We start from the raw sequence: 27,994 nt of genomic DNA on the forward strand, positions 1-27,994 counted from the left end.
AGGATCCAACATATGCCATCAACATTTTTTGAAGGTACAAACAGCATAGCTAAGGTGTCAATAAGTCCCCAAGAGTTCAATTCATTTTCAAGCATCAAATTAACTTGGGGCCAACAAAACCTCAGCAAACTGATGTGTTTTGTCCCACGTTTGACTGAAGTTTTTATTACGATGTAAGCAATTTCGTGATTGTTTAAACCATGATTGCAAGTATTATTTTTTATGTCCACTCTATGCGCCATGAGGGATAACAAAGGATATGTTTTTCGCTTCAGAAAATTTTAACTTTTGTCCATAAAGCAAACGTTCATGACATTTTAAGACAATAAACCCCTGGTCATTGACCAAAAGTTCTGTCTTATAGGCAAGTGTTAGAACTTAGGTATATTACACATCAAGGTACCTTGAGAGTATGTATTTAACATTTGGTGAAATTAAATGACCCAAGATTTACGTATGAAAAATAAAAAACAGTAGGCAGACACATTTACTCACCATACATACTGGTAAAAAATAACAAAATACCAATTGAAATAATAGAGATGTACACAAACTTATAACCCAAACAACACTATTATTTGAAAACTTATAACCCAAACAACACTAATATTAATTGAGCCTATACCATACCAACAAGAGATGTGCAAAAATATTTTTTTTAATTTAACAGAAAAACAGAAATTTGTCAAAGGGAGAGAGAGTAAAGATGAGTCAATTCCTTAAACAAACTACAGATACATCAGTCGAATAACTTAATTGTCAAAGTGACATCAAATATTGTGCTTTAAAACATCGATGGCGCTCATTTACACCTAATATGGGTTGTAACGGGGACGCCCTCGTCCACCACTGTCACCCCGCCTTCCGTCACTTGAACCGCCTCCACCACTACGTCCACCTCGTGATGTCGGAGGAGGGGAATGCATAACTCCTGGTTGTTGCCTGGATGGGAAAGAGAGATCAGAAATAATACAATGAAAACAAGCTAAACAACCATTGAAGCATTTGAGAACAAGCATTTCTGATGGTGATACTCATCATCCCTTTGTTTACTTTACTGATCTGTTTAGGATATCTTTAGTAAATTCATCATCTTAGTCAACCAGATATAGGAACCTAATTAAACAACCTATTACTAAAACTATAGTATCTAATGCTTCACTAGAGGTGCACCAATGTTATATACGGAGTTTGCCTGTCTTTAGATAATATGCATTAATAGTCTTCTATTTCATGAATTTCAGCCACAACTAATGATAAATGGAGTTCTGAAATTGCAGAAACTGAGAAGTTGTTTTGGTCCTGGGCGCTAGTTTTCCTTTATACCAGTTAATCAGATTGGACTTTCCCATTCATTATCACGCTTAACAAAGCATCTGCTATAGACAAGTTGTACTTACAGGACATATCCAATCCTTCCATCAGGTAAAAGCATCGGCATCATTGCCAAACCACCGGGTGTAGCTCCTCTTCCGTAAACCATTTGCTGTGAAGTGACAGCAACGAGTGTTAGTAAAGCTGCAGATTCACAAATCTATCTGAACACAAGCTATACAAGAGGATGACAATAGTAGGCCTGTTAATTCATATAGTTAGGACTTAATTAACACTGAAGTCTTGAAACTAGTATTTCTTGGTCTCTGAAAAAACTGCAGAATATGTAATATTAACACATTGGAAACAGGTTATCTTTTCAGTTTATGCTTTACATATTGGACACAGTTAACAACATTGTTTAGATGATTAATCATATTCATTAATAGAAGCCACACACAACTTGCCACAACATGAATTAACAGACCCTAGCAACTGAATGCTTGCTTACAAGCTACAAATCAAACGGAAACTTATTCAAGATAATTTTTTTATAATGGGAAAATCATCAAGGTCTAGAAGCACGCAATTCGAAACTCAATGGATAATGGGCCCACCCCTTTATACTTTTTCACTTAAATACAAAGCTTTTTTGCAGCAAGATTTTGAACCCTTTGACGTGCGCATAAACCACACATCATGTGTTGCACTCTCCACTATGCCAAAGCCAAGGGAACCAAATGTTAAAAATTATCCAAACAACGAATATCTTTTTTCTTTTTCTTTGTTGGGGTGGTGGGGCAGGTATCCATCACTAAATATTATGGTTCAACAATGTGACAATTAAAGGTGATAAAAAACAAAGTAGACCTAAAATCAAGTGGAGCAAAGTTGTCTCAACGCACCTTTTTTCAAAGGTTAAGATTTAAGTTGTCTCAAAACCCCAATAACCTCTCACGATCAATGAAAACTTAGTTAAGAATACAACATAAGAAAAAAACACTACATATGCAAATGATATATATATATATAAATAATTAACTCATAGGGATTAAAACTTCATTCATACACTTCAACTATGCCTAGGTACTATTCCGGAGTCTTTCTTTTGGCACACACACATCTCCATGTAGGGAAACGTGTAGTTTTCAAAACTATCTATTTTTAGAAGACGAACTATTTTAGTATTAAAATGTGATGACCTAAATATAACAAAATTTATGCAAAGACAAGAACATCAACGGCAAAAACAAACATTCACCATCAAAAACATGAAAAAGCCTTACTTGGGCAACACCTGGACCACCATATCCTGCACCAAAACCTGCACCTAGAGCACCATAAGGAGCTCCCATCATGCCATAGCCAATACGAGGAGGGTAAGTTGGAAGTGTGGCTCCCTTTTGTGAGCCTGATCCTCCAGAAGATTTCTGATCTGCCTGAGGCTTTGCAAGTGAACACTCCAGAATTTTCCCTGATCCAAAAAGAGCAGCAATGCATCAGTGTCACCATATATTTTGTTGTATGAAGTGAACTCCAACCCAAAAAAAGAAGTGGAAGCAGATGTACCATCTATCTCATATTTCTCAGTATTCTTCAGGGCCTTCATAGCACTTGACCTATCAGCAAAGTGAACAAAGCCATATCTGCTCTGTTCTTGCCCTGGTTTAGCTGGAGGAAGAACTACTTTCGTAATTTTCCCGTGATGTTCAAACAACTCTTTTAGCTTGTCTTGGTTAATGTGTTTGGGCAAGTTCTTCACATACACTGCCTTAACCTATAGAGATCCAAAGGAGACAAAAGATGATGCTTACATTATAATTCCAGATCTTCAGACATTTGTCAATCAACGAAGCTGGACCATATGGCCAGTGTTTTATGCACCAAACAATAAACCATTCTTAAGGAAATATAGCTACTTGGCAATAAAGCAACTTAGGATAAGATACCACGGATGAAATCCCTAAAGCAAAGGAAGAATACATATATGCCCAAAAGCATTGTATGTTCATCAGTTGGAACTACAGCGATATTTTCGTCCTTTTAGTTATGGGGTTTGGGGGAAGGGGGAGCTTTGCAGGAGATGAAAATGCTCACAGATATATTCCTTGTTAGAAAGAGACTTTACCAACATATAGCACAGAAGAATTATGTTGAATAGGAATCACCATATGTGTGAGTATCTTAAGAAAGCATCCTGCAGCATATTAGTTTGTATGCAAAGGATGGACAAAACTTGCAAGAGTTCTAAAAGTAGAACCTGTGAAGAAGAAGAAGCAGTTTCTGCATTTTTGGGATCTGCCCAGCTAACGGTTGGTGCATTATCATCAAGCTTAAAATCTGAATTTGACATCTCTTGTCTTGAATACTCTGCACATGCATGATTGTAATATTCTATAAAAGCAAACCCGCGATTTCTACCGGAATTCACAGGATCCTGCATCATAGGAAGTAGAAAAAATATTAAAGAGACAACAGATAGTTTTTTCTTGCATATATATAGAGAGAGAAGGAGGACAGGGATAATCTTCTTTCCATGAATAACAGGATTTAATTGGAAGAGTAACTAACGTAGAGCTGCATATGTCCAACTAATGACAATAAGGAACTGTACCAAAAGGTTGAGAAAATGGGCTAACTAAAAATATGTCAAAAAAAGCCAGGCCCTACCTTCACTAACTCAATAGTAATAACCCCAGGCCCTACGTTCGTTACAGCTGTCCTCATATCTTCCTCCCCCCAGTTTCTAGGAACATTACCAATGAATAACCTATGTTTAGCTTGAGCTGGAGAACATTTGATCCTTTTTCCCTGATACAGAAACAGATGTGTTAGAGAATCCAAAGAATTGGAAACAAGAAAATAGATGAATTTCCATTCACTTTCAGAAATGCACATCAGGGATGTGAACTGTTAAATAAATGATTGATTAAACTAGGCAAGATGAGAGACAACAAAAAAGTACAGAACCAGTTAAGAAAATTAGCATTTTGCCTACCTTCAGCTCAGTGTTGTTGAGCTCTTTAATAGCCTTGGATGCCAATTCCTTGTTTCTATAGGTAACAAATGCATATCCTTTGTTCTGAGTTGAGTCCTTTCCTTTCATTATTCTTACCTGACATTTTCATGCATGTCATCCATGTAAAATTAGGGATACCAATAAAGAACAGATAATGAACAGGAAAAGAATTTACCTCTGTAACTTCACCAATTGACTCACAAAATTCCCTCACATCTGCCTCAGAAACATCATGAGTAATACCACCTATGTACACTTCTGAACCATGAGGAGGAAGGGCAAGGAGCTCAGCATGCTTTTTCTCCACATCCTCAGCATCTGCATCGACTTTCATTTTTACGTCCTCTGAACCCTTTCCTTCACCAGTTCCATCACTTTCATTTTCCTCCTCCTCCTCCTCCTCTTCTTCTTCTTCCACCTCCTCTTCTACCTCCTCCTCTTCTTCCTCTTCCATTTCCACCTCTTCTTCTATTTCTTCATACTCAATCTCTTCCTCTTCTTCATTATCCCCTTCAAAGTCGACATGCTCTTCAGTCTCAACAGGCTTCTCGGGTTCAGATTTAATAGCTGCAGCACTGGCCCTTGTTCTCGGCATCTTATATTTCTAGGAAGATAATCTGGCGCTGCAACTCTGATGAAACCACAAAAGCCGGAAGCATTTGCAAAAGAAAGAAGAAAAATGTGGACAGGCTGAACCAAAATGAAAGGCCAAGAGGATTTCCAGAGTAAAAATATCTCAATTGAACTTGTTCCATGAGAAATGGACAAGGAGTTCCAATGTCAATTTTCAGTAAAAGGCTGACTAAATTTTACCAATACAAACAAAGACAGGCAAGAGAAGAATACTGAATGATTATCAAGAGGGTAATATCCTCCATCAGGTGCAAAATCAATGAACCAATGAATTCCTTAAAAGGTAGATATTGATTGATTTCTGAAGGGAAGTCAGCCTTTAGTTTATACTATAATTAGGACCAATGCATTCATAACAATGGAACAAGGAAAAGAAAGAAAATAAAAGAAAACAAGGTAAGAGAAAGAGAGAGGAGAGAGGAGATTATCAAAGGCTCAATCTATCCCCAGGCAATAGCAGGGAAAATAGAATGCTTAACGGAATGTTCATCAAGGTTTTGATCCCACCAGACCCATCCCCATAAAACATAAATCCAGTTCCAAAATACATGTCCCATTCTGTAAGTGAGACCTCCCTGCAGTAAATTAATGGACATACAGTGAATGTACTGATAGAGGAGCAACCTCGACTGCACTTTTTAGAAAACCATTGCTCAATATCAGAACAGTCCGCGAGTCGTTTTACTAGCCATTAGAGTTAAAACTTGACCTCAAGAAGCAGATTAATTATTCATAGCTAGCTCAAGCAGAAGTCTAATCAGTCTCTTAATGATGTTAGACTGAATATTAATTAGTACACAAATCTGAATCTTACACCTTCAAGCTTGAATAAACAGTTAAAAAGTGAGATCAACCATTGAAGGCAATAACTTAGAAATACACATCACCTATGTCCTTTTCTTGGGAGGGTGGTGGACAAATCCAAATATTCCATTGATGCCTATGTCACTAAGTTCACTGTTGACACAATAAAATCTGTTTGCAAAGTCCAAACTAGTTCAAAAATATCAGCCAGTGATCACTGAGTTTCTTTCTCCAACTACATTTTCTAGTGGAAAGCACACAAGAAGAGCTCAAAAATACAGAACTTCTTTTCCACTACATTAAACCTAAGCTTGTTTTTTAAGGATGGTAACAGTAAACCAAGCTTTTTTTATTAGAAATCACAACCATTTGATCAAAATTCCAACTTTCAGAACGTAATAATTATCTCCCAGGTACAGAAGCATCGTGATCATGCAGTCTTAACTAATTCACCACTGATTTGTTTATTTCTAAAGATTAGAAAATATAAAATCCATGACAAAATCTGCATGATAACAAGTAGCAAGTAGCCCGTGGAAAATCGAGGTGCATGCTAGATGGTCCAACTCTGCCACCATCATAAAAAAGATCCTTCATGATAACTTGTCTGCATTCTTGTCAAACCATGGCCCTTTTCATATTGTGATTTAATCCCATTTACAATTGCACCATGACCACCACATGCCATCACCATGTAAAGGCTAAAAGTTTATTGTTGTTGATCTTAAGTACAAATTATTAGTGTATATATAAATCCATATTATCAAAATGTTTCTAAATTCACATTTGATTTGTCTAACATTCTCACCTAAATGGTTTTATAGTTCAAAATGTGAATTATTAGAGCTTAAAAGTCCCAACCTCCCAATTTTAGGTTGCCTCATTCCCTAATTTTGAAGATCCAATAACAAATTGGCTACTTTTTTCCATTTTTTGATTAAGAATTCCCCTTGAGATGAGGGTCTATCAGAAACAACCTCTCTACCTCTGAGGTAGGGGTAAGGTCTCATACACTCTATTCTCCCCAAACCGCACTTTGTGACCGCACTTTGTGACCGCACTTTGTGAGACTACAAGGTATGTTGTTGTGGATTAAGAATTTTGGAAGGTTCACTAGCAAAGATAGTCTCTAATGTTTGATGCTTGCACTATACAAAAGATGTTAACCCCATTATCTAAATTTCATAATAACTCCTTTCTGTATTAATAAACATTAGCCTTAACGCTCTAAAACTTAAGATGAATTCTCAACTATTCAATACAGCAATTCTTGAACATTTAAGACTCTGAGAAGCTTTCTATGTGGGGAAAGCGGCAGGAAAGCTAGAACAAATAGAAGCTTGTCGAAAAGTAGTCACAGTCTTTCGCCTAAAATAGATAGATAGATAGATGAGATGAAATAGCATAAGGTGAGAACAATGCATCTGGATCATGCATTGCCTCTAAGTTAGGAACACTACTTTGTGATCTTTGAAAATACATAATAGAGTAAGTGATTTTAAAGTCAAAACCAAGTATATTTGGTATGATGGAAAACATTTTCTGGTGCTTAATTGCCAGAAAATATTTTTCACCAAAAGGAAAAAAATGACTTCCCTAACCTATAGGCAGAGATCATTTTTCTACCCAACTATTTCAACTATTAACTTCAAATCACTACTCTAACCAACATTTAGAAATTATCAATCTTTTATAATTTATTTTCATCAAAATATGCAATTTGCGACATGCATAATAATCCATGTTTAATAAATGTTTTCTCAAAAGAATCTTCCACACATCAGCTTAACACAGAAAACATTTTAAGAAAACCATTTTTCCAAAACATCACTTTCTTGGAAAATGTCTGCTGTCGTACCACACCATATCTCCCTACTTGAGGTGAGAGATCTAGATGCAGTCCTAGAACAATTATTCTTTGACACAAAGAGAGTACTAACAGAGATAATTCCACATAGATTCTGTAAGAGTCCCAAAAACAGATAAGTACTAACATGGCATAATGAATTTCCTTTCTCCCACTACCTTCCTAGACCAACCCAAGAGCAGAATAGTTTGATATAGCTTACTCTCCTTCTCCACGGAAAATTCTAGCTCAAAGCAAAGTTAAAACATTGAGCTTTATCTTATCCAGGAAAATGCTCCAACATAAAACCAAGAACATTTCATTGGAGTATGCATCCTAGAAACCCAATTCCACCACTCTTCCCAAACATGGACCTTTCAACAAGGACAACAACCCACCATTAACCAAATTCCTTTTTGATAACCATGGTATCCGGGCCAGCTTGCACGCACCTCAACTAATTCCACAGAATTCCACAGGAACCTACCACCTCCCGCCAAAAACACCAAGTGTTTTCATCTCTACTGGGATTTCAACCTGACACCTCATGGTGTTGCTCAACCCACTTCATTGACTACTAGGTCACACCCTTGGATAACCCACTTAATGCCTAATATCTCAATTTTCACCTAGCAGCAAACTGATCCACATCTATGTTTAGAAATAAAACCCACATTATTGTTGTACATTCTCAATAAATCCTCTCCTTAACTCATTTTACCTCTGAAGCAGAAAAAATCAAACTTTTATAAGGAAAAAAAACAACAGAAATCCACGGGCCATTTCACACAGATCCATGTACGTATTACCCACCCACAAAAAAAAAAACGATACCCAGTTGCATCGCAAAGAACGAAACAAATCTAATCCGAATAAATCTGAAAAAGGATTCCCAAAAATAGCAGAAAAATGGCGAATTGTATAATTAAAACAAACAAAACAAGTAGTACTACAAAAAGAAGAAGTAATTGTTACCCTGAGATGAAATTGAAAACCCTTTTTTCTTCTTCAACTATGGAAGCAAGAGCGAAAATCGACAGCTAATTTCTCTGAAAGTAAATTTCTGCTTTCTCTATGTGGATATTATATAAACCCTAGATTGACGAAACAGCTGGATTAGTTAGGGTTTTGATTTGGGGATATATTTTTTTTTTCTGTCTATTTAGTCCTTATATTTCCATTGTCCTTTGCGTAGTAAGTAAATATCTACAAGGGTATTTATGTCATTACATATCTAGTGTGAACATGGAGGGAACACAATTATATATTCAAGAAAAGATAATTTTTACGCTTATAACTTACGGAGAATATGAGATTAGATACAATGTTTTTCTTTATTAGTAGTGTTATTATTTTTTTTTTACTAGCTTATTCTTTTATTTTAATTTTATTATTGCTTTTCAGTTTTTTTTGTTTTGATTATTATATTACTTCTTATCTGCTTAGTATTCTTCTTTATTGTTTGTTTTAATATGATTTTTGTACGGTTATATTTATTTACATACTTAATTATCGATATTCATCACTTGAGTAGGGGGCGGGGGTCTTATCAAAAATAAGTTTTCTACCTCATAAGGTAAGAATAATATTGTGTACACACCATCCTTTCTAGACTTCATTTGTAACATTACACGGGGTATATTATTCACACAATATCCTAATACTTGCTCTGAATTAATTTAAAAGTGTGCTGAAAACTCTTACTTTGACAATAAATGACTCCATATAAAAGGTGACTACATTTTCAAAACTTGAACAAAAAAGAACGGTGTTTTTATTAGTTGATTTATTTTCATAAACAATAATTTTCAAAGTAAATATTTATAAGAAAATTATATGTGAAAAATGTTACCGACTCATGCATGTATTTCATTGATGAGTGATCAAGTATATTGATGAGAATATACTTGTTTTAGGATAAGATTATTGTGAATAATTAAATAACATAACTATTAAAATCCCAAACGATACTATGTGTGTATTTTTTAAAAGACTTTAATTTTTTTTTACATAAATTATCAAAAACAAAATACAAACTAACACAATCACGATAATTTTCCAAATCGTGTAAAATAAAAGATACTGAACTTTCATAGGTAATAATGATGCAAAAAGCAATTTAGATTTTTGTTATTTGGAGTTATAGGGAGGAACTTAATGACAAAACATAAGAAATTTGCAAAGACCTAAAATAGTTTTTAAAAGGGGTTCAAGCTTTATATTAAGAGACAAATACGCATATGCATACTTCAATCATGACTAGTGACTTTTTCATAAAATACAAAAATATCAAGTGAATTATTGTTGGGAAATTTTCGCATATAACCACTTAATAGTTTGTTGATTATAATTTGTAGCTATAATTATAGCAGCGTTTGTATAATTCACACAATATTTGTATACGTTTATATAATTCGTTATACAATTCAAAATTTTTATATAACATTTGTATATTTCACTATACAATTCATGCACAAGATTTGTATAATTCACTATACAATTAATAGTGTTGTATATTTCGCTATATAATTCGATTCATGCACAACGTTTGTATAAATAGCACAAATTATACAAAACTCAACTATATAATCACACAAATTATACAAAATTCAAACTATAATTACAGTTAAATATTTGCCACAAGTCATAATTAATTCAAACTATAACTATATTAATTAATTAACTAGTATATGTTTGCTTATCCCCAAAATTTTTCCATTATTGTTTATAAAGAATTTTAAGAAATATTCAAAGCTAAAAGTGGGAATTCAAGATCACTTCGCCGCATTTAAGCACACCTAAGCGCCTTTGCCCAATAGAGAACACCAGAGACGAAAGTCTCTAGGGGGGGGGGGATCTATGGAGCAAGTCTCCCACTGCTTTCGCAAATGCAACCCCACCCCCCTCAAAAGAAACAAGTTTTCCAGAACTATAGCAGAACCACATATATTAGTGTTCAAAATACCAAATAGCACAAGTTGAAGATAACAAGTTTCCATCTAGCAAAAGCTTAACTTCTAATGAACTACCTAAAACAGAAGGTGAAGGTCTAAAGTTTCAAAAGTACTTCAAACTATTATAATACATTGAAACTCTGGAAGAATGCAGCAGAAATAAGAGTATAAATATCCTCTTTTATAGCATCCGATTGTCAATCCTCAGATAAACAAGTGCTTATGGTCACCATTTGCCAGTCTGCAAACCTTGTCATAGCTATTAACATCTGCCACATATCGAAGAATTTGGGATTCAAAAGTAGATTAGCAAGTATATATAATCAAGAGACAAGCACTTGGTACATATCATAAAGTTCATTAGCAGAACTTTACGAAGCATCAAACTATGCTGACATGAAATGATCATACAATCCGTCAAAAATAAATGCAGTCTGGAAATCATTGACAACTACATTGGTCTTGAATATGTTTGACAGAGTAAGTATAATAACAGCTATCACATCATGTTAGGAGCATAAACAAAGTAGAACAACACCATAAAATATAGATATCATAACCTGAAAAGTTGCACCAACCAAATTTCCCTGTTTTAATCCTTGAAATTTGTATAGAAATAGGGACAACGTACACTCTACTCTCCTCAGACTCCACATGTGGGATTACATTGGGTATATTGCTGTAATTTCGTATAGAAACATTTCAGAGAAGTGAAAGAATAAAGATAAAATTGGCCGAGTTGGGAAGGACAATAATGTATAACTCTACTATCTATTATGCAGTACACTTAATTGACTACAACCCACTCATCTGTGGCATATCTATATATCTTAAGGTTCCCAGTAGATGATACCTTTGCTTGGTAAACATAAAGTTTATGTACTCATAGTGTTATCGTCAATTATAAGGCACAAACTTAATCTAAGAACACCTTCCTTTCCCTTTTCAGTGATGAGTATGAAGAAAAGTATGGTTTATTGACCTTGGGGCAGTTCTATATTTCCAACTTACAAGATGACCTTGAAAAATACGCAGAACAAGACACAAAGAATGGTACAACAACATAACAAACCCAATGCAATCCCACAAGTGGGGTCTAGGGAAGGTGGTGTGTGCGCAAAACGACAAACAAGACATAACTGAAGCAAAGTAAACAGGTAATAAAATCTTGGATTTGATTGCCGGTGAAAACATGTATGTTACAAAATAGACATTCAAATGCATTAACAGATATAGGAGAAGCCAAGTGTATTTATCTGAATAACATTAGCAAGACATACCAAATGTATCACCAAAATTGGTCCAAGTTTCTGCTTGAATAGACTGGATAGTGTCAGCAATACCAATTACTTCAACAAAAGTTGTTAAAGCATTAGGTGGATATCCTTTCACAATTAGCTGTTTTTCATCTGTGGATTTTCCAATGACTTTATCATCATCAGATTGCATAACCTGAACCACTGTTCGAACTTTCCGTCCTACATGCTCCTTGAGGAACTCAGCGTTTACAAAGACTGCAGGATTTGATGTGTCCATGTCTATCAAAACAAAAACAAAATAAAAGCAATTGAGATTGTGTTTCTTCATGCCATTGCATTTCCTGCCTCATGGCATCCATCATTAACTTCCAATGAACAACAGAAATCGATAAAATATATCAAAATTTCCATCAGTATCTCAAATTCATTTACCACACAAAATTTAGGATTTTGAATGAGCTATCGACCTTTCTCCTTTTTCGAGGAGAATTTAAAGGGTGTGGTTTGTTACCTAAAAAGACCATCCATTGTGGATTGGATGATGGAAAAACCAGCAAGCTACTTTACAAGCATTTCACTCTTGACCATCAAACTAGCATCAATGACTAGCTACACCCATGAAGAGAATTAAATTTGGAACTTGGAAACGTTTTAAAACCTTCTTTTCTCTTTCTAATATCAATTTTCTGGTTCCAAAGCTCTAGTAAACAAATAGTAAACCTTTTCCAATATCATGGGCCCTTGCTATTAAAACTTTAAAGGCAAAAACTAAGAAGCCAGTTAGTTAAAGTTTTATACATCATCTAATCAGACTATGACAATAGTATTAACAGTTGCTAATATAACAAAACCACCTCCATCATCGAACATGCATAGTAAGCATCTACTAAACAAAGATTAAACAAATCAAACTCGCTAAAACTTCGAACATCAGATTTCACATCAAACATTAACTCAATAGGGTCCATTGTTTTATTTTAATACTCTCAAGAAAGAATGACGCTATTCTCATTTGGGGATTGATTCATAGTTTACCTTTGGCTACATTTTTTCAAGGATTTTAAGAAAAATGCTAAACACTTCCAAGAACCTTCTTTTTTTCAATAACATATAATTACAAGGAAACTGCAAAACCAGTGACACAAATGAACAAAGTGTAACAACCCAACTCATTAAAAAACAAAAAAGATCAATTTAACACAAAATTAACTTGGTACACCATAAGTGTAAATCAGCGAAATCTCTATAGAGAAAATTATGGGTGGAAACCCATGTTGCTCAAACTCTTCAAAAAAGTCAACGGCTTCGTGTGAAAAGTCCACACAACTTAGGTGGAAACTGGGGAACTAAAAGCCAATATTTTCCCCTTTAATGCTAGAAATTAGAACCCATTATTACAAGAAGTCTGAGGGGTTCAAAACCGAAAGAAGTAAACACACAAATTAGCCGAAAGGTTTCAACATATGCCTATAAACATAAAAAGTAATTTTAACCATGTATAAATCCTATAATTTTCCACCATAAGCTGGCTCCGGCCCTGCGTGCCAAGGACACAAAATGAAACAAAGGGTAACAATCCAAATCATAAAAATTCAAAAAGATCAAATTTTGTTTCAACTTGGTACATTATAAAGTGTAATTATGAGAAGTCTCTGTAAAGAAATTGGTGTGTGGGAACTAGGAAGATAAAAGCTAACCTTTTTTTCCCTTTTAAATGTTAATAACCCAATTTATTACAACAAAACTACAATCAGGAACACATCAAGAACAAAGGGTAAAACCCAAATCACAAAGGCGGAGCCAGGTAAGGCTGAAGGGGTTCATAACTACATAAATCTTGAACCCCCTTATACTTCTTGTATGTTTACTTCTTTATATTTTGAATTCTAGCTCCGCCACCAAATCTATTCACGAAGATCAATTAACACCAATTTCTGTAGAGAAGAATTTTTTTTAAAAAAAACTAACCTTGGCTATGGATGATTAATGGGTCGATGAGAAACTGCAGAGAGAAAGAGAGAATGAGTTTGAATTATAATTTTGGGAAATGGAGTTTTTTCTAGTCTCATATGGCGGCAAAACTTCCCGCGCAGTATACTTAGGGTGACATAAGTTTTTGGCATTATACATATTGTCTTTTAATACCTAACGCTAATTTACCGTGTGCACAAGACACTTAACTTTGCATCAAATTAAATAAATAGACACACATTTTCTATGTAGCATAATGCAAATGAGTTTTAGTATATCCCATACAAATTGACATGTAGAATACGTGTGTCTACTTGTTCAACTTTATACAAATTTAGGTATCTACTAGTGCACATCCTAAATTAAAGAACATAAATATCAGCTAAAGTCAAGTTAAAGTGTATGTTTATGTATTATGACTAAGTTTTTAAAGAGACGATAAGGCATAACTTGTGCAATATTTAATGTGAAAAGATAAACTTATACCCGTTATTTTTTTGTTTTTTTTGCCTTGAGGAATGTAAAAATTAAAGACCAAAACAAAATAGGGACAAAAGTGCAAATGACCATTTTGATTTTCTCAAATAGCCCCTATTTTAAGACCATTATTTTATTTTGTCACTATTTTAAAAATCTTTGCGAGTATAACTCTTTAGATCATTTGGTCTATAGTTCCAAAATGAACTTGTATGATCAACTTTATCAACAAATTTACATTGCAATTTAACATTTGCTCATAAAATTTTGTGGGTAATTGAATTCCTTCTACAACATTAAAACATTGCTATAAATTAAGTTTTTGAGATGTAATTAGAATGTAATGTATGACCTTATATTCTCATGGGATTGAATCAATTATTCACCCTAAAAAGTGATTTTTACCACTCTTGCTTATTATAAAATTAGGTGTAAAATCTGTGTACACCCCATTATCCCGAGATCCACTTGTGAGAATATACCGGATAGTCTCGCACACAATAAGTGTGGAATTAATTCATCCTACATTATTTAGGTGCAAGAATCACATCAGAGGCCTTCCCTCCTATCTTTTGAACTAATTTTTTTTGGAAATTGTTGAAGAAAAGGATACCTTCACAAACATCTAAAGTATCGATCGATAATCCCCACACTTAAATCAATTAATCATTCACCATTCACACAATCATATACAAGCAATTTACACTTTGGAATGTGAAACAGAACTAGAAACAAATAATTTATGTAGAAGCACTAAACCTCTTTAGTATCCACTTCACTAAAAAAAAAAACAGAGCTTATGTGCCAACATATTGCTCCTTACAGACTACCAAATATATCGCCCGTGGCACTCAAACATGCGAGGCAAATAGTTGGTGGTCTACAGCGCCTGTTGATGTAGCCGATAAAGGGGGGCATTTGATGTGACAAGCTGCTTACAATGGAAGGATAAGAAAGTTGCAGGACATACTTTCATACTTCAGCAACAAATGCATATTCATTTCCAAGATCCAAATCTTTAGCTTCATATAAACATCATATTGTTAAGCTACTTTGACCATCCAAAAGAGAGGAGCGAGGAACCTCTCGCAAACAGCCATCCTCTAAAAGGTAAACCCGTTCAGCCATTAGAACTGTTTCCAAGCGGTGAGCAATCACTAGTACCTGCATGTAAAGATTTAGACGACAATTAAAACTGCCCTGAAGGATAGGTGCACATGTGAATGGTATTGTCAATTATTCTTGGCAACTAAATGTGTCATCAATTATCAAACTTTAAATCGCTTCTAGTGCCAACAAGAACAAAGTAAAATTTCTCATGTCTCATGCACGTTTTAAACAGCACCCAGTGAAGGATTTTTTCTAGACAAGAACAAAGATTCTCAGGCAACGTATGATATATGCCAAATTTAAAATAAGGCAAGAATTTAGTTCTTCCATTCACATGTAAGAATTGATAATGTGAAAAAATTAAAAGCAAACAGGGCAAGGTCTAAAAGAGCAAAAAGAGGTATCCACACAATCTTACTCTCTGGTACATAGTTCGATAATGATAAAGTTTCAACAACATACCCAGTGTCGTTCCACAAGGGTGGTCTGGGGAATGTGGGGTGTAGGCAGACCTCTGATAGACCCTCGAATAATGATAAAGTTTCAGAATAAGTAAATCAGTAGCAGTCTCTCTGAAATTGCATATAACTACTCAAAGCGGGAATTTCTTTTGTAAAGCAAAAATCCAACTAAAATGAAGATTTAAGAACATCAGGTCCTACCACTTCGGGCTATTGGAAGGGCTCTACATCATTCCTTTAAGTTGGAAGTCCAAATCCTAAGTACATATGATTTATCCATCCTTCTTGGGATTATAGCATTACTTAAATTTCACATATTACAGATCCTGATTTGAAGAGCATACATAACATATATTAATGTGAAAGCGTGTTCCACTGCACTTATGCCAGTTCATCGATATCCTTTGTGAATGTCTATTACCCAAAAGGAAGAGCATCGGAAAGTTTGGGTGCAAACGAGTTCATGTTTGTTAGCTCATCTCAACATGGAAGACACCAAGATATTTTGAGGAAAACATAAATGATATGAGAAAAACTCAACTAGTCTATCACAAATATCATTACTGAAGTGTGTGACCATCTCATCGAAATCCCTACTCTAAAGAATGATTGAGCAGCCACAATGCTCCTTTGTGCTACCTTCTAACCTCTTAGTGATTCCATTCTCAGCGTCAGCTAATAAGTTTAGTTTTCTTTGCATACTTGACTCACATGAATTTGGTAAGGACTTCTAAATAGGTTTACGAAAGTTTTGGGTCACTCTAGTCTTAACCTTGAGGTTCTGAGTTGGAAGCCCAGATTTTCGTACAAGGCATCAGAGCCAACCTTGGCAATCTTATTCTCACACATGCAAAGCCATCATTCTCATACACATAAATCCACAGCGAAATTGACATGCAAACCCCAAAAAGGGTTACACATGCGGGAAGTGTTGAATTAAATAGTTGTCCTTGTCCCACATGGATTGTATAAGTGCTTCCAAAGAGGTTTACAAAGCCTTGGGTCACTCCACTTGGATACTTGGGTTCATTCACAACTTCATCTATTACTGTTTACCATTCCCTACTGCTTAACACAAACATCAGAAATAAACTGTACAAGTGGAATCACCACTCCAAATGACTTAGGATTCTGCTATTAGGCATACTCGAGTAGTCTTATAGTTACTCTGCAATTTAGTTACTATCTGAGTTTTGGAACATTTACCAGAAGTCATACTTGGCATTTCAATACCATGATTGCAGGTTTTATGTACAGTAGTGTCCGGTTCAGCTTGTGTGCCCCTCGACTATTCCACCGGGTACCTGCTAGCCCCCACTAGCACAGGTACCAAGTAACTCTACCCACCAAGGCCTAGACAGATGAGAAGAAATCACCTGGTGTTTTTGCCTCTACTGGGATTTGAACATGAGATCTCTTGTCTTCCACTTCATTGACCACCAGACCATACCCTTGGATTACAAACTCTTTCGGAGGTATCTAGCATGCCAAGAACTCAAGCAATTGAAGCCCATAAGTAAATGCTGCAAGTGGATCTACAATATCTAACTCCATCAGCAGTCAGCTGAAAATGAGTGACTAGTAAAGGAAAATTGGGAGTTCACTTTGTCCTAGCGAAAAGAGGAGAGGGAAGATCTAGTTCCCTTGTTTGGGAGTAAAGGAAGGAATTTTTAAGAAAAAAATTAAGAGGGGTATTTTATCATTAGAGCTTTCCCAATGCTCACAAAATTAGACAGAAAGGAGGAACAAAAAGCCATTTACACCCCCTTCCAGCTGTCTCTATCTTGTGGAGACTGTTAACATATGTTCTCATCACTCATCTACTGTGAGAGGAATCCCACTTTACCAGAATAGGCATTTGCTTCTTTTTGTACTTTCTTTTTGGTAAATGAGATTTGTATTTATTTCCAGTTCATATGCTTCATCATGGTTAACAGAAAGGACCTGAATTTTAACTTTTGCAACAATAATTACGACGAGGGACAGAGGAGAAGTTGAGGAGCCATGGTACTGAGCTGTAAACAAAACTATAGAAGCTTCTTTTACTTACAGTACGATTTTGCATCAGGCGCTGCAGAGCTTTTCTCACCAATAGCTCTGACTTGCTGTCTAATGCTGAAGTAGCTTCATCCAATATCAGAATAGACGGATCCTGATAAAGTGCCCGAGCAATAGCTATTCTGAGATGAAAACAAAAAGGAATGAGAGAATTTCCTAGATCAAAACAGGTCAGCTTTTACAGCCCCTATTTGCAATTGTAGTAAGTCTTTAGGTAACAAGGAGCATTAGATCTCAGGTTCTATAGCATTCCTGAAAGACCTATCGGCCTATCTCTTGAGAAGGTAGCCAATCCTTCAGTAAAGATCTAACGAGAGGCTGAATTCAAACACACCCAGGATCCACAGGAATTGTCCAATTAAAATTGATGAAAACAAAAAAGCTGAAGTACCCGAAAAGGAGACCCAAAAGGAATTTGGAAAACATCAATTTGTTGAGAAAAATCAACTGTAGAAGAAGACCTACAGTCAAACCCAAGAATCACAGACTTGTCAAGATTAGACCTTATTCTCTTTCATTTTGGATTGACAGAACTTTCTTTCTGCGAGATTCTGTTACTCCCTTTGGTTGACTAGTAAGTTCTCGAGAGGGGAAACGGTTTTTTCTAAAAATGTAAGGCATACTACTGGTTGATTGTGTATGAGAGATATATAAGAAATTCAGAAAATTAAAGTGCATCTATGGGAAAAGTATCATACCTTTGCTTCTGCCCTCCACTGAAAATTGAGCCCCTAGGTCCAACATTTGTCTCATAGCCAAGAGGAAGCGCTTCAATAAATTCTTCAGCACTTGCAGTTCTGGCAGCAAGCTTCACTCTCTCCATATCAATACCAGTCATTCTATCCCTATATCCAATGTTCTCGGCAACACTTCCAGAAAATAATGTCTGATAGAATTTACAAAAAAAAGTAGAAAACAATTCAGCTGTGTATTTCCTCTTTCCCACTTCAGTTGACCTTGCTAGAGTGGATTTAAAGAAAGTGTTTACAATGTAGGAGTTAGCTCCAGATTATTACAGAGTATCAGCCCAAAAGTGTGAAAAGCAGGCAAGTTAGTTCAACAAGATGCTATCTCTTTGCCAGAAAATCTACTTTTATTAAATGAAATGTTTCAATTAACTTCTAGATAATAAAAGCAATATCGCCCCACTTTCAGGAACAGTATTTTAAACTGACATGTAAAATTTGAAGTCCAACTAATATATAGTAATTCCACTTATTTTATGAAGCTTTTATTTCTAATTGTATATAAGGCATGAGCACAAACATATAAAAAGTTGAGGGAGTATAATTCGACTTTTTCGAGATGAGGAGCTTTGCCAAAACGCAAATAAATTTAGTTGAGATGGACTCAAAACGTAACAAGGTCAATCACAAGGACAGGCATCATCATTCAAAAATAGATGCTCAATAGCTAATCAATTAAGCATGTACAAAATATTTTCACAAAGTATTTATAAGCACAGTTCACAAAGTATATTGCACATTTACTCAATGTCGGAATTTAGTGTTTTCACTATTACACAGTTAAATATCCAAATATTTACCAACTTAAAAAGAATTTCAACTTTCTATAATCTGATATCCAAGAAAGAGACTGGAGCGAAATAATTAGGAAACATTGGTAATCCTTAGCAATGACCAATTAGTTCCTGAGAAACATCCATCTGTAAAGAACCTGGAAGCACTCCCTTTGCTAAGAAAATTTTCTAAACTTAATGCAGCAACTTCTCTTAATGTTTCTCGGATACAAAGAAGAAAAATGAAACAAATATTAGAGCAAAACCAAGGACTAAAACTAAAAAGCAGAAACATTCCCCACATTTGAAACATTGCAGTACATAATTCAAATTTGGGTCAACAAGCCATGGGAAGTTGTTGCTTTGGAGAATCTTTAGACGACTTGACTAAAATTCCTCTCCTTTGAGTCTTTGACTAGATCCTTACAGTGTAAAAACCTCAGTTTTAGCAACAACCTAATCATCGAACCTCTATTGGCTCTAACAATAAATTCGAGTCTCCAATTCTTGCCATCCACTGCGAGAACATCAATCATCAGCTTACCCCAGTACTGCCAGGTGATTCTGGTTAAAAACCCCGTAGCTCAGTTCTCCAGAACATGGAAGTTTTTTTATTTTATAGAACATGGTAGGTTTGAGGTGAAACACTCAACTCTATGGATAGTAACAGGAGGATCATAAAAAGAAGTAGGGTTTTAAACTAGTACCAGCTAATGAATCTCCATTCCCAATCCCCAACTTCACCAAATAGAATTGCACATTAACAAAAGAAAATGGAGAAAACTTTCGAAAGTGAAATGCATAAGTATCAAAAGTCTTGAACACTACAGCAACTAACCACAAATAAAGGATTAGCAGTATGTGGAAATAATTAAGGCAAAAGAATTCATCACATCATGGTTGTAAAGAGGGAAAGAGGCTTGGACTTACTGTATCTTGAGAGACCAGACCAATATTTCTCCTCAAACTCTCGATACGTATGCCTTTAATATCCAAACCATCAATGAGAATGGAACCTGTCAGTGAGGAAAAAACCTTGTCATGCTACAGCAGAAGACAACTTTCATATTCATCATTGAGGATCAGATGCTAAAGAGAATGCTAGACCGTGGTGTTGTGATGACAAAACTGCTAACCTTGTAAAGGAACATATAAGCGAAGGAGTAGTTTTACAAGAGTCGTTTTTCCTCCTCCTGATGGTCCACAAAGGGCAACTATTTCTCCAGATTTAATATGTAAGTCCATGTTTTTCAATACAAGAGGTCCATTGTCAACATATCTAAAAGAAACATTAGAGTATTTTACTTCCCCAGCAACACAATCTAAGTCAACAGCATCTGGGTTCACAATTTCCTGTATATTAATACATCGTAGATATTCAGGCACTTTTGGTTGCATGATTCTAGTTGAAAGTAGTTATAATACCAATACTAATAACATAGAAGCAACCCATATGGGAAGAACTAACAAAAATTTATATAAAAATTGTGCAAGTTCAAAAACAATCAAAAGGATTCACAAGCACAAACTATGCGCCTAGTACACTTAAACTGAAATGAAGGGAGTAATACACTAGTGCTTCTTGTATTTGTTGTTTAGTACCGCTTGATTCAAGACAGAACTCATGCGCAATGAAGTGCACACCTTAATGCCTTGCCTACGCTGAAGCGCAACTTAAGCGAGGGAAGCGCATTCCCTCAGCTTTTCAGGGCTAGCGTGCCTTAAAAAAGCTTTTGACAACACAGGTTGTAAGTATGTGACTCTTAAATCTTTTTTTTTGACAATGGTAGCATTTAATGCGACTCTTAAATCTGAGAGCATGTAATTTTTGGTCTCAGGTCCAACAATGCAAGATTAAATTATTTTGTATCATAACTTAAGAAAAGACCTAATTCTAGTCTGCCGCTCTCTATCCTACTTGCCATTACTGAAGTCATAAAAATGAACAAGTTATATATTTACCTCTGGTTCAAACCTTGTCAAACTAAATAGGCGCTGAATTGCTGGCTCTCCTTGTTTTAATTCATTGTATGCTTTTCCCACATCCTGCGCAACTCTTAGATTCAGATTGATAGCTAAAATTGCTCCACATGCTGAAGCATAGTATCAACATGAAGCAGTATGAGAGAAGTCCAGTCGAACAAGAAGAAAAAACAGCAACAAACAGTCAAAAGAGGAAAGGAAAACATAAAAGTGTAAGTCACTTCCAATTTAAATGGGATAGAGAAGTTGATCAAATTTATGAAGCCTCTGTCTCGAGAAAGCTTCTTCTATTAAGGGAAAGTTTTGAGTGCTTCACAGCATTATTCAAAACCTCCTATGGATGCCTTCTGATGTGAAGACAACCTCCTGACTACCTTTGTTCCCCTTTTCGTTCAGTGTCTGGTACCTGGATACTTTGGTACTTTTAGATCAGCAATTCATAAGGTAAAGTTACGTCATGGTTAATTTTACTTGTAGGTTGTGCTGCTTGAATCTTATCCCGATGCCCAAAAACAAACTATGTACTTCATATGCTTTCGTTTTTCTCGAGTGAAATGACAACCTACTTCCATATCCTTCTTTCAAGTAACACTAAACTTGAAACAATGTGTATTGCAACAGTTGTAGTGATACAAGAAAAATATAAAGTAGTCGTTCAAAAGTTGGTTTAAGGGAAGAACATCGCATAAAGTTCAAATTTGGATTCTTGAAATTTATCAAAGTTAATCAGGAAATAATTAGTTTAGAAGTGTGTAATGTACATCGGATGGAGGTAATATAACCTATGTATCTTATTCCAAAGATAGGAGAAAAATCAAATCTCAAACAAATGAACTAACAGAAACATAATCCTTCCAATAATTGAAACATTACCTGGATTGGGGATATCAACAGAATCAGGGATGTTACAAAAGAAACCATGGCAGAGTAATCAAATGAACCTTTTGAAACTATCAACGTGCCAGCGCTAAATGTGAATAAGCTGCCAAAATATATTGCATGTACCAACTGAGGAATAAATGCCTTCAATTTTTTCTTTCCCATAGTCGCAGATAGGTCAGCAAAAGCAAGTGACTGGAACTTTTTGCTTTCACAGGACTCCGCATTATTTGCCTTCACAAAAAGAATTGACGGGAGGATCTGTAACGAGGAGTAATTTGCCTTCAGTTATTGTCGAAAGCTTGATTCTTTGAATATAAGGAAGAGAGTAATGTAGAACAAAAGAAGCTGGAAAAGAAGGGAGAAGATGGAAGAAGTTTGATCCATGTGTTGGAATGCCCATGAGCATACCTTCATTTTGGAAAAACAAAGGTATACCAAACCTCAAACATAAGAAGACTAAGAAGCTATTGCACTTTGATGAAAAATTTCATATTGGAATGAAATGGCCCCGAATAACACAATGGATATAGGGAATTCATATGGATAAACCAACTAGTTTTGGATCAAAGCCAGTTGATAGATTCATTCATATGCTTAAGAAAACGAAATCGTAACTAGAAACACTTACCTCATTCAGATAGGAAGAGAGAGAAGCAACAGCAAGATGTGCCTTCTTTGATACATCACGAAGTTTTTCGCCCAAGTAACCAATCACAAAACCCATCAATGGAATCACCTTACATAACACCCATCAAGATTCGATATAAACTCATCCAACATTCATAAATAATTCATAATAATAGAAGGAAAAAACTAATGCATCGTTTGTCACCAAGGCGGAAAGGAATGATAGAACAGGGTTGATGACCAACATCTGAACTGCCATTGCTGATAATTGAAAACTACTTGGTACAATCGTCTGTAAATGGCAAAGCACAAGATTTAGGACAAGAAAGGATGGAATTTTTTGAAGATATAAAAGTAAAAGCGTCAATTCTCTAACAGCTTAAACTTTCAATGAAACAATTCATATCATTCAAGCCATGGAAACAACATCTTGCAAAAATGCAGGGAAAGGCTACGTATAATAGACCCTTTTGGTCCGGACCTTCCCCGAACCTAACGCATAATGGGAGCTTCAGTGTACCGGGCTACCCAATTTAATTCATATCACTCAACATGGTACTAATAGCACTCACGAGGTTTGAGTCCAACGAACTCTACCAAAAAAATATTTCTATGTGCTTATCCAACAAAAGAATCACACAAGTGAGGGACTTTTTGCAAACATAAATAAGTATCCGAGATCAAATCTCATGGAAACCGGAGTCGAACCTCTTCGCCAGAAAATTATCTATGTAATAAATAGGGCAAAACCAATTTCTTGTTGATTATATATAAATTGTTGAATCCTCCTGACATAAGAGAAGACTCTAATCTAGTGTAGTGTTAAAGGTAGTTCAAAATAGTTTTTTTAGGTCAGAGGTTCAACAAATAAATATAAGTTTACCCTTATAACCGTTTGCATTTTTCGATTACGCAGTTCAACAACATAAAATATACAGAAATGGATGCTCCTGGGGATTTGGTAGTTGGGAGTACAAGGCATCATTGTCTTAATGAGGTTCACACAGTTCAACTTTGTAAAAATATACAGAGCTGGGGGCTCCGAGGGCTAGGTAATTAGAAGTTATGCTGCTTGGACTCTTCAAAAATATCATTGGGTTTGTAAAGCATCAGCTATGCATTTTTGGAGATCCAACATGGGTGCAACAACATTTTTGGAGGGTTCGAACAACATAGGTTAGGAGTACCAAAACATCATTTTCTAAACTCACATTCAAGAGCGAATAAACAGTATCAGCAACATCAGAAGCCTCAGCAGTAATCCTATAAGCAACATCTCCAGAAGCAATCCCACTTTCTCCCTCGAAAAAACCTAAATCTCTCTGCAAAACCTTATGGAAAACACAAACCCTCATCTTATACACACAATTCAACGCAGCTTCCCATAGAAACGCTTGCTGCAGATAATTACCAACAAGTCGAACTAAAAACAAACCTCCCAAAACCAAACACTCCTCTCTCAGCCGCACAACATCCAACGGATTCATGAGAGACAAGAATTTTCCCACTTTGGGAACAATTTTGGACAGAGAGTAAACGGATATTACACTGCAGAGCCATCCACACAGAATTGGTTGCCATTCCGAGAGGAGATAAGGTTTAAGAGGAGCTAAAGAGGTGAACGGAGAAATGAATTTCCCGGAGTTCACAGCGGCGCGTGTGGATGATGATTTTATTGTTAAGGCGGAGGTCGAAAAGGTGGAATTGAGGATGATATTGGTAATTGGATTGGTCACTGGGCGTGAGGCAGTGAGTTTGTGGTGGCGAAGGGACGGCGAACGGCCGTGATACGGCGGTTTCAGGTGAATTAGGGACATTTTCCGGTGAAAGTTCAGTGTTAAAAGGAGATTCGCGCGCTTTCGGCGCATTCATGTTGGTTCTTTTTAGGCATTTGCGTTTTTGGTCCCTTAACATCCATGTACTCTGATTTTGGTCCTTATAATATATATAATTAACTACATTTAACCTGCAATTAAAAGAAAATATACAATTTTTCTCCTTCTATTTTGAGTGTTGGCTTGCTTCGTAGTCGTAGTATTTCCATACTAGTAGTCGTAGTATTTCTCCCCTAGTTTTCTTTTTTTTTATTTCTGCTACTATGTATCGTATTATTTTGTTGTAGTTGTCATGATTTCTTCACTTTCTATATTATTTCTTCGATCTACTTTGATATGTTTTTTCTTGAGTCGAAGATCCATCGAAAATAGTCTCTCTACGTCTTGACCTCTCAAGATAGGAGTAAGGTCTCAATACACTCTACCCTTTCTAGACTCCACTTATGAAATTACACTAAGATGTTGTTGTTGTTAAGTTGTGATTTTGTACTATTACTCCATATAGTAGGGTAGTATAATCTCTAAATATTTTGAATCTAATATTTCCTTCCTATATTCTTATATAGAAGAAGCCATCAATTGCAATGAAAAATACTTACATGTACTAATTATATTGTACTAGAAAATTTAATCATAAAAGTGATCGACTAAAGTAAAAATATATACTACTGTATTAATCAACGCAATTTACGGGACTTAAGTTATTCAAGCTAAATAAGTTACACAAACATCTAGCATATAGCTAGGGAGTGGTTTGGAGTTGAAATCCCATCAAAACATCTGCAATTCCTTTCTGTCCAAACACACAAAAAAATACTTGCAGGGACATTTAGATATTCTTCAAGGCTTTACCAAACTCTTCATAAGCACCAGCATTCACATGTCAACAACTGGTACAGTGCAAAAAGAGATGATCCATACTTTTCAAATCTTGGAGACGCGTATAACATCTGTTGACAAGTTGAACGCTTCTAACACAAGTATGACATCAGTTTTGGAGAGTCAGAGTCCAAGCAACATAGGTTCTAACAATCGAACCCTCTTTTAAACTATATTGTACCCGTAACAAGATCTTGATTTGGGTTTGACATTAAGAAATGTGACAATAACATATGAAGAAGCTCAAGGAAACTTCAAAACCTCCTCTATTACCTCTTCTGATATGTCACTATAGCTATCCCAAACAATTATCGGTTTTTCTAATACTTGTGCATTCTTAAGGAAAAACCTTAGTAGCTCTATCTCTTTATCTTCATCTTTGAAACCAGTCAACTGAATCAACTTTAGATGAGATTCCAAGCACACAGCGCTTTCACTCGGATCATGCAACTTCCAGTTTTCATCCCAGCCATAATTCTCATCTGAAAACAACTTAAGAAACTCTAAATTAGGAGAATGCTTGAGCAAAAACATCATGACTTCCATGCAAAATTCATCAATTGCCACTGCCAATTTTAAGCACTTGAGCTTATAAAATGTGACTGGGAAGTTTCTTACTACATGAGATACACTAAACAAACTCACAACGGAACTTTTGCATAATTTCAAAGTTGAAGTAGAACTGACATTCTTGAACATCTTATGCACACACATGCCAATTTCTTTTATTACATGGTCTGAATCAAAAAAGAAGAGGTGAATGGAGCACCATATTTCAAGACCTTGAGATTCAGACAAGAAATCTTGACGTTACAATTGATGTAACTTTCTCTATTGTTCATATAGTTCTGTAGAGACACATAAACCAGAGACGTCGAAGTAATATCAAGCATGGTCATAGTTCCAAAAGTACATGTTTCCAATTTCAGTTTTTCCAGCACCGAACATTGTGAGAACAAGCAACTCATCAACTGTTCGTTCGATAACTCAACTTCTTCAAGATGAAGAAATTTAAGCTGATAAAATCCGAAATGATTAGGCAACTTAAGTACAGACCCATCCATCCGTATTTCAAAACTCGCAAAGATTCACAAGTCACAACACAATAAGGCAACTCAAATGGCTCAGCAGCACAAAAAACTAACACAAGTTCTTGAACATTTCGCATTGTCACAACACGAATCCATCGAAAAATAGCCCTTTATCGAAAATATTCCCACAACAAAGCTTAAAACAAACAAGACTATCCCCACATTGGTTAATCAACACCCAATTGGTAAAATCTTTGAATTTCCCAGCCATAACCAAATCCCAAGGCCGATTGATCCGTTCATAACCAAACCGATTAATATCAAAATTCAAGTAAGGCATTGTCCTCCAACATGAGTTTATTGTTTCACCCTAATCGCTTGTTTTACTTAACTTATTTTAATTTGCTTATAAACTAACACATTATTTGAATGTTTGTTATATATTGTTTTATAATGAGTAGGGTTGTCAAAATGATGATAGTAATCAACGAAAAAAATAGAAGACTGACAGGCTTCGAATGAGGCTTTGAAGAAAGGGATAGAGGTTCTCTCGCTCAACACACAAAAGAAAAGACGAAAGACGAGAATCGGCGCAAGAATCAAAACCTCACGTAAGAGCGCATCTTGTTTTCAAAGATGAGTTGTAGATGAAATCCTGTCTTTGTCTTTCCAGGCTGTCTTTTGCGTGCTATTCCTTACGCCCTGAGAAAGAACCTCGGAACCAACACCACTGCATTGCACTCGAACAGTTGAGCGGCCGGTTGAGTTGCTTTTCCGTAATACAGTGGAGCTTCTCGTCTGGGGTGCTAGTCCAACAATCTGGTTTACCAATTTGTGCAATTAAACCAACATGAGTTTATTGTTTCACCCTAATCTTTTGTTTGACTTAACTTATTTTAATTTGTTTATAAACTAACACTTTATTTGAATGTTTGTTATATATTGTTTCATAATATATTGTATTGTATTGTATCGTACTATATTATTTTAATGAATACAGTATTTGGATAGATTATATCATTCTCCGTAGTTATATAATGTCACACATCCATGATTCGAATGATAAAACTTACAAAAAAAAGTAGGGTACGAGGTAGAGTTGCTATGAAAAAAGTAGATTAAAAAATGAAATATAATTATTAAATAATAAATAAAGATAAAATGAGAAGAAAATATTAAGATAATGATGCGAACACACCAAATCGGTAGTTACATAAAATGGGTATTTTCGTCATTATCTAACGATGGATTAAAACGATATGATACAATGGAATTTAAGTAACAATCAAAACAAACATGGTATTTAAACTAACAATACAATACAATACAATG

General features: G+C 35.5%; 3 protein-coding genes and 1 pseudogene across 5 annotated transcripts; all 4 read right to left on the reverse strand.

Annotated features, from left to right (window-relative positions):
- Window positions 1-640: 640 nt before the first annotated feature.
- Window positions 641-8,744, reverse strand: LOC129882150 (heterogeneous nuclear ribonucleoprotein Q). 2 transcript variants are annotated; one of them, XM_055956326.1, is made up of 9 exons: window positions 8,592-8,744; window positions 4,509-4,964; window positions 4,313-4,429; window positions 3,985-4,125; window positions 3,575-3,751; window positions 2,884-3,091; window positions 2,601-2,788; window positions 1,401-1,486; window positions 641-942 (listed from the first exon to the last, which is right to left on the reverse strand). In XM_055956326.1, exons 2-9 carry the CDS (start codon window positions 4,926-4,928, stop codon window positions 813-815), a joined length of 1,467 nt encoding a protein of 488 aa, XP_055812301.1. In that variant the 5' UTR covers window positions 4,929-4,964; window positions 8,592-8,744; the 3' UTR covers window positions 641-812. The 2 variants fall into 2 exon arrangements, with proteins under 2 accessions (XP_055812301.1, XP_055812300.1); XM_055956325.1 differs by having other exon boundaries at window positions 4,509-5,541; window positions 8,592-8,738.
- Window positions 8,745-10,548: 1,804 nt separating this feature from the next.
- Window positions 10,549-13,919, reverse strand: LOC129881440 (replication protein A 14 kDa subunit B). Its single transcript, XM_055955646.1, has 3 exons — window positions 13,798-13,919; window positions 11,851-12,108; window positions 10,549-10,839 (listed from the first exon to the last, which is right to left on the reverse strand). The coding sequence occupies exons 2-3, from the start codon at window positions 12,104-12,106 to the stop codon at window positions 10,775-10,777; spliced, it is 321 nt and encodes a 106-aa protein (XP_055811621.1). The 5' UTR covers window positions 12,107-12,108; window positions 13,798-13,919; the 3' UTR covers window positions 10,549-10,774.
- Window positions 13,920-14,909: 990 nt separating this feature from the next.
- LOC129882151 (ABC transporter B family member 29, chloroplastic) lies at window positions 14,910-24,829 on the reverse strand. 2 transcript variants are annotated; one of them, XM_055956327.1, is made up of 11 exons: window positions 24,129-24,829; window positions 23,123-23,209; window positions 22,919-23,026; window positions 22,282-22,548; window positions 21,388-21,471; window positions 20,562-20,778; window positions 20,356-20,441; window positions 18,605-18,792; window positions 17,899-18,028; window positions 17,225-17,327; window positions 14,910-15,441 (listed from the first exon to the last, which is right to left on the reverse strand). In XM_055956327.1, exons 1-11 carry the CDS (start codon window positions 24,783-24,785, stop codon window positions 15,398-15,400), a joined length of 1,971 nt encoding a protein of 656 aa, XP_055812302.1. In that variant the 5' UTR covers window positions 24,786-24,829; the 3' UTR covers window positions 14,910-15,397. The 2 variants fall into 2 exon arrangements, with proteins under 2 accessions (XP_055812302.1, XP_055812303.1); XM_055956328.1 differs by lacking the exon at window positions 17,225-17,327.
- A 609-nt stretch (window positions 24,830-25,438) lies between these two features.
- LOC129881972 (F-box/FBD/LRR-repeat protein At5g56420-like) lies at window positions 25,439-27,714 on the reverse strand (annotated as a pseudogene).
- Window positions 27,715-27,994: the final 280 nt, after the last annotated feature.

This window comes from Solanum dulcamara, chromosome 3 (assembly GCF_947179165.1).
Source record: "Solanum dulcamara chromosome 3, daSolDulc1.2, whole genome shotgun sequence".
Classification (NCBI taxonomy): domain Eukaryota; kingdom Viridiplantae; phylum Streptophyta; class Magnoliopsida; order Solanales; family Solanaceae; genus Solanum; species Solanum dulcamara.

Bases quoted from the DNA above. Each gene is read 5' to 3' on its own strand.
- LOC129882150 (XM_055956326.1), bottom strand. From the start codon at position 4,928: ATGCCGAGAACAAGGGCCAGTGCTGCAGCTATTAAATCTGAACCCGAG. The intron at 3,092-3,574 runs GTTCTACTTTTA...GGATCTCTATAG, and splicing joins CTGCTTCTTCTTCTTCACAG to GTTAAGGCAGTGTATGTGAA. The intron at 2,789-2,883 runs GTACATCTGCTT...TTTTTGGATCAG, and splicing joins TGAGAAATATGAGATAGATG to GGAAAATTCTGGAGTGTTCA.
- LOC129881440 (XM_055955646.1), bottom strand. From the start codon at position 12,106: ATGGACACATCAAATCCTGCAGTCTTTGTAAACGCTGAGTTCCTCAAG. The intron at 10,840-11,850 runs GTATGTCTTGCT...GATATGTGGCAG, and splicing joins CAATTTTGGTGATACATTTG to ATGTTAATAGCTATGACAAG.
- LOC129882151 (XM_055956327.1), bottom strand. From the start codon at position 24,785: ATGCGCCGAAAGCGCGCGAATCTCCTTTTAACACTGAACTTTCACCGG. The intron at 21,472-22,281 runs GTAATGTTTCAA...AGAGTTGCGCAG, and splicing joins TGTTGATATCCCCAATCCAG to GATGTGGGAAAAGCATACAA. The intron at 20,442-20,561 runs GTTAGCAGTTTT...CCTCACTGACAG, and splicing joins CTTATATGTTCCTTTACAAG to GTTCCATTCTCATTGATGGT.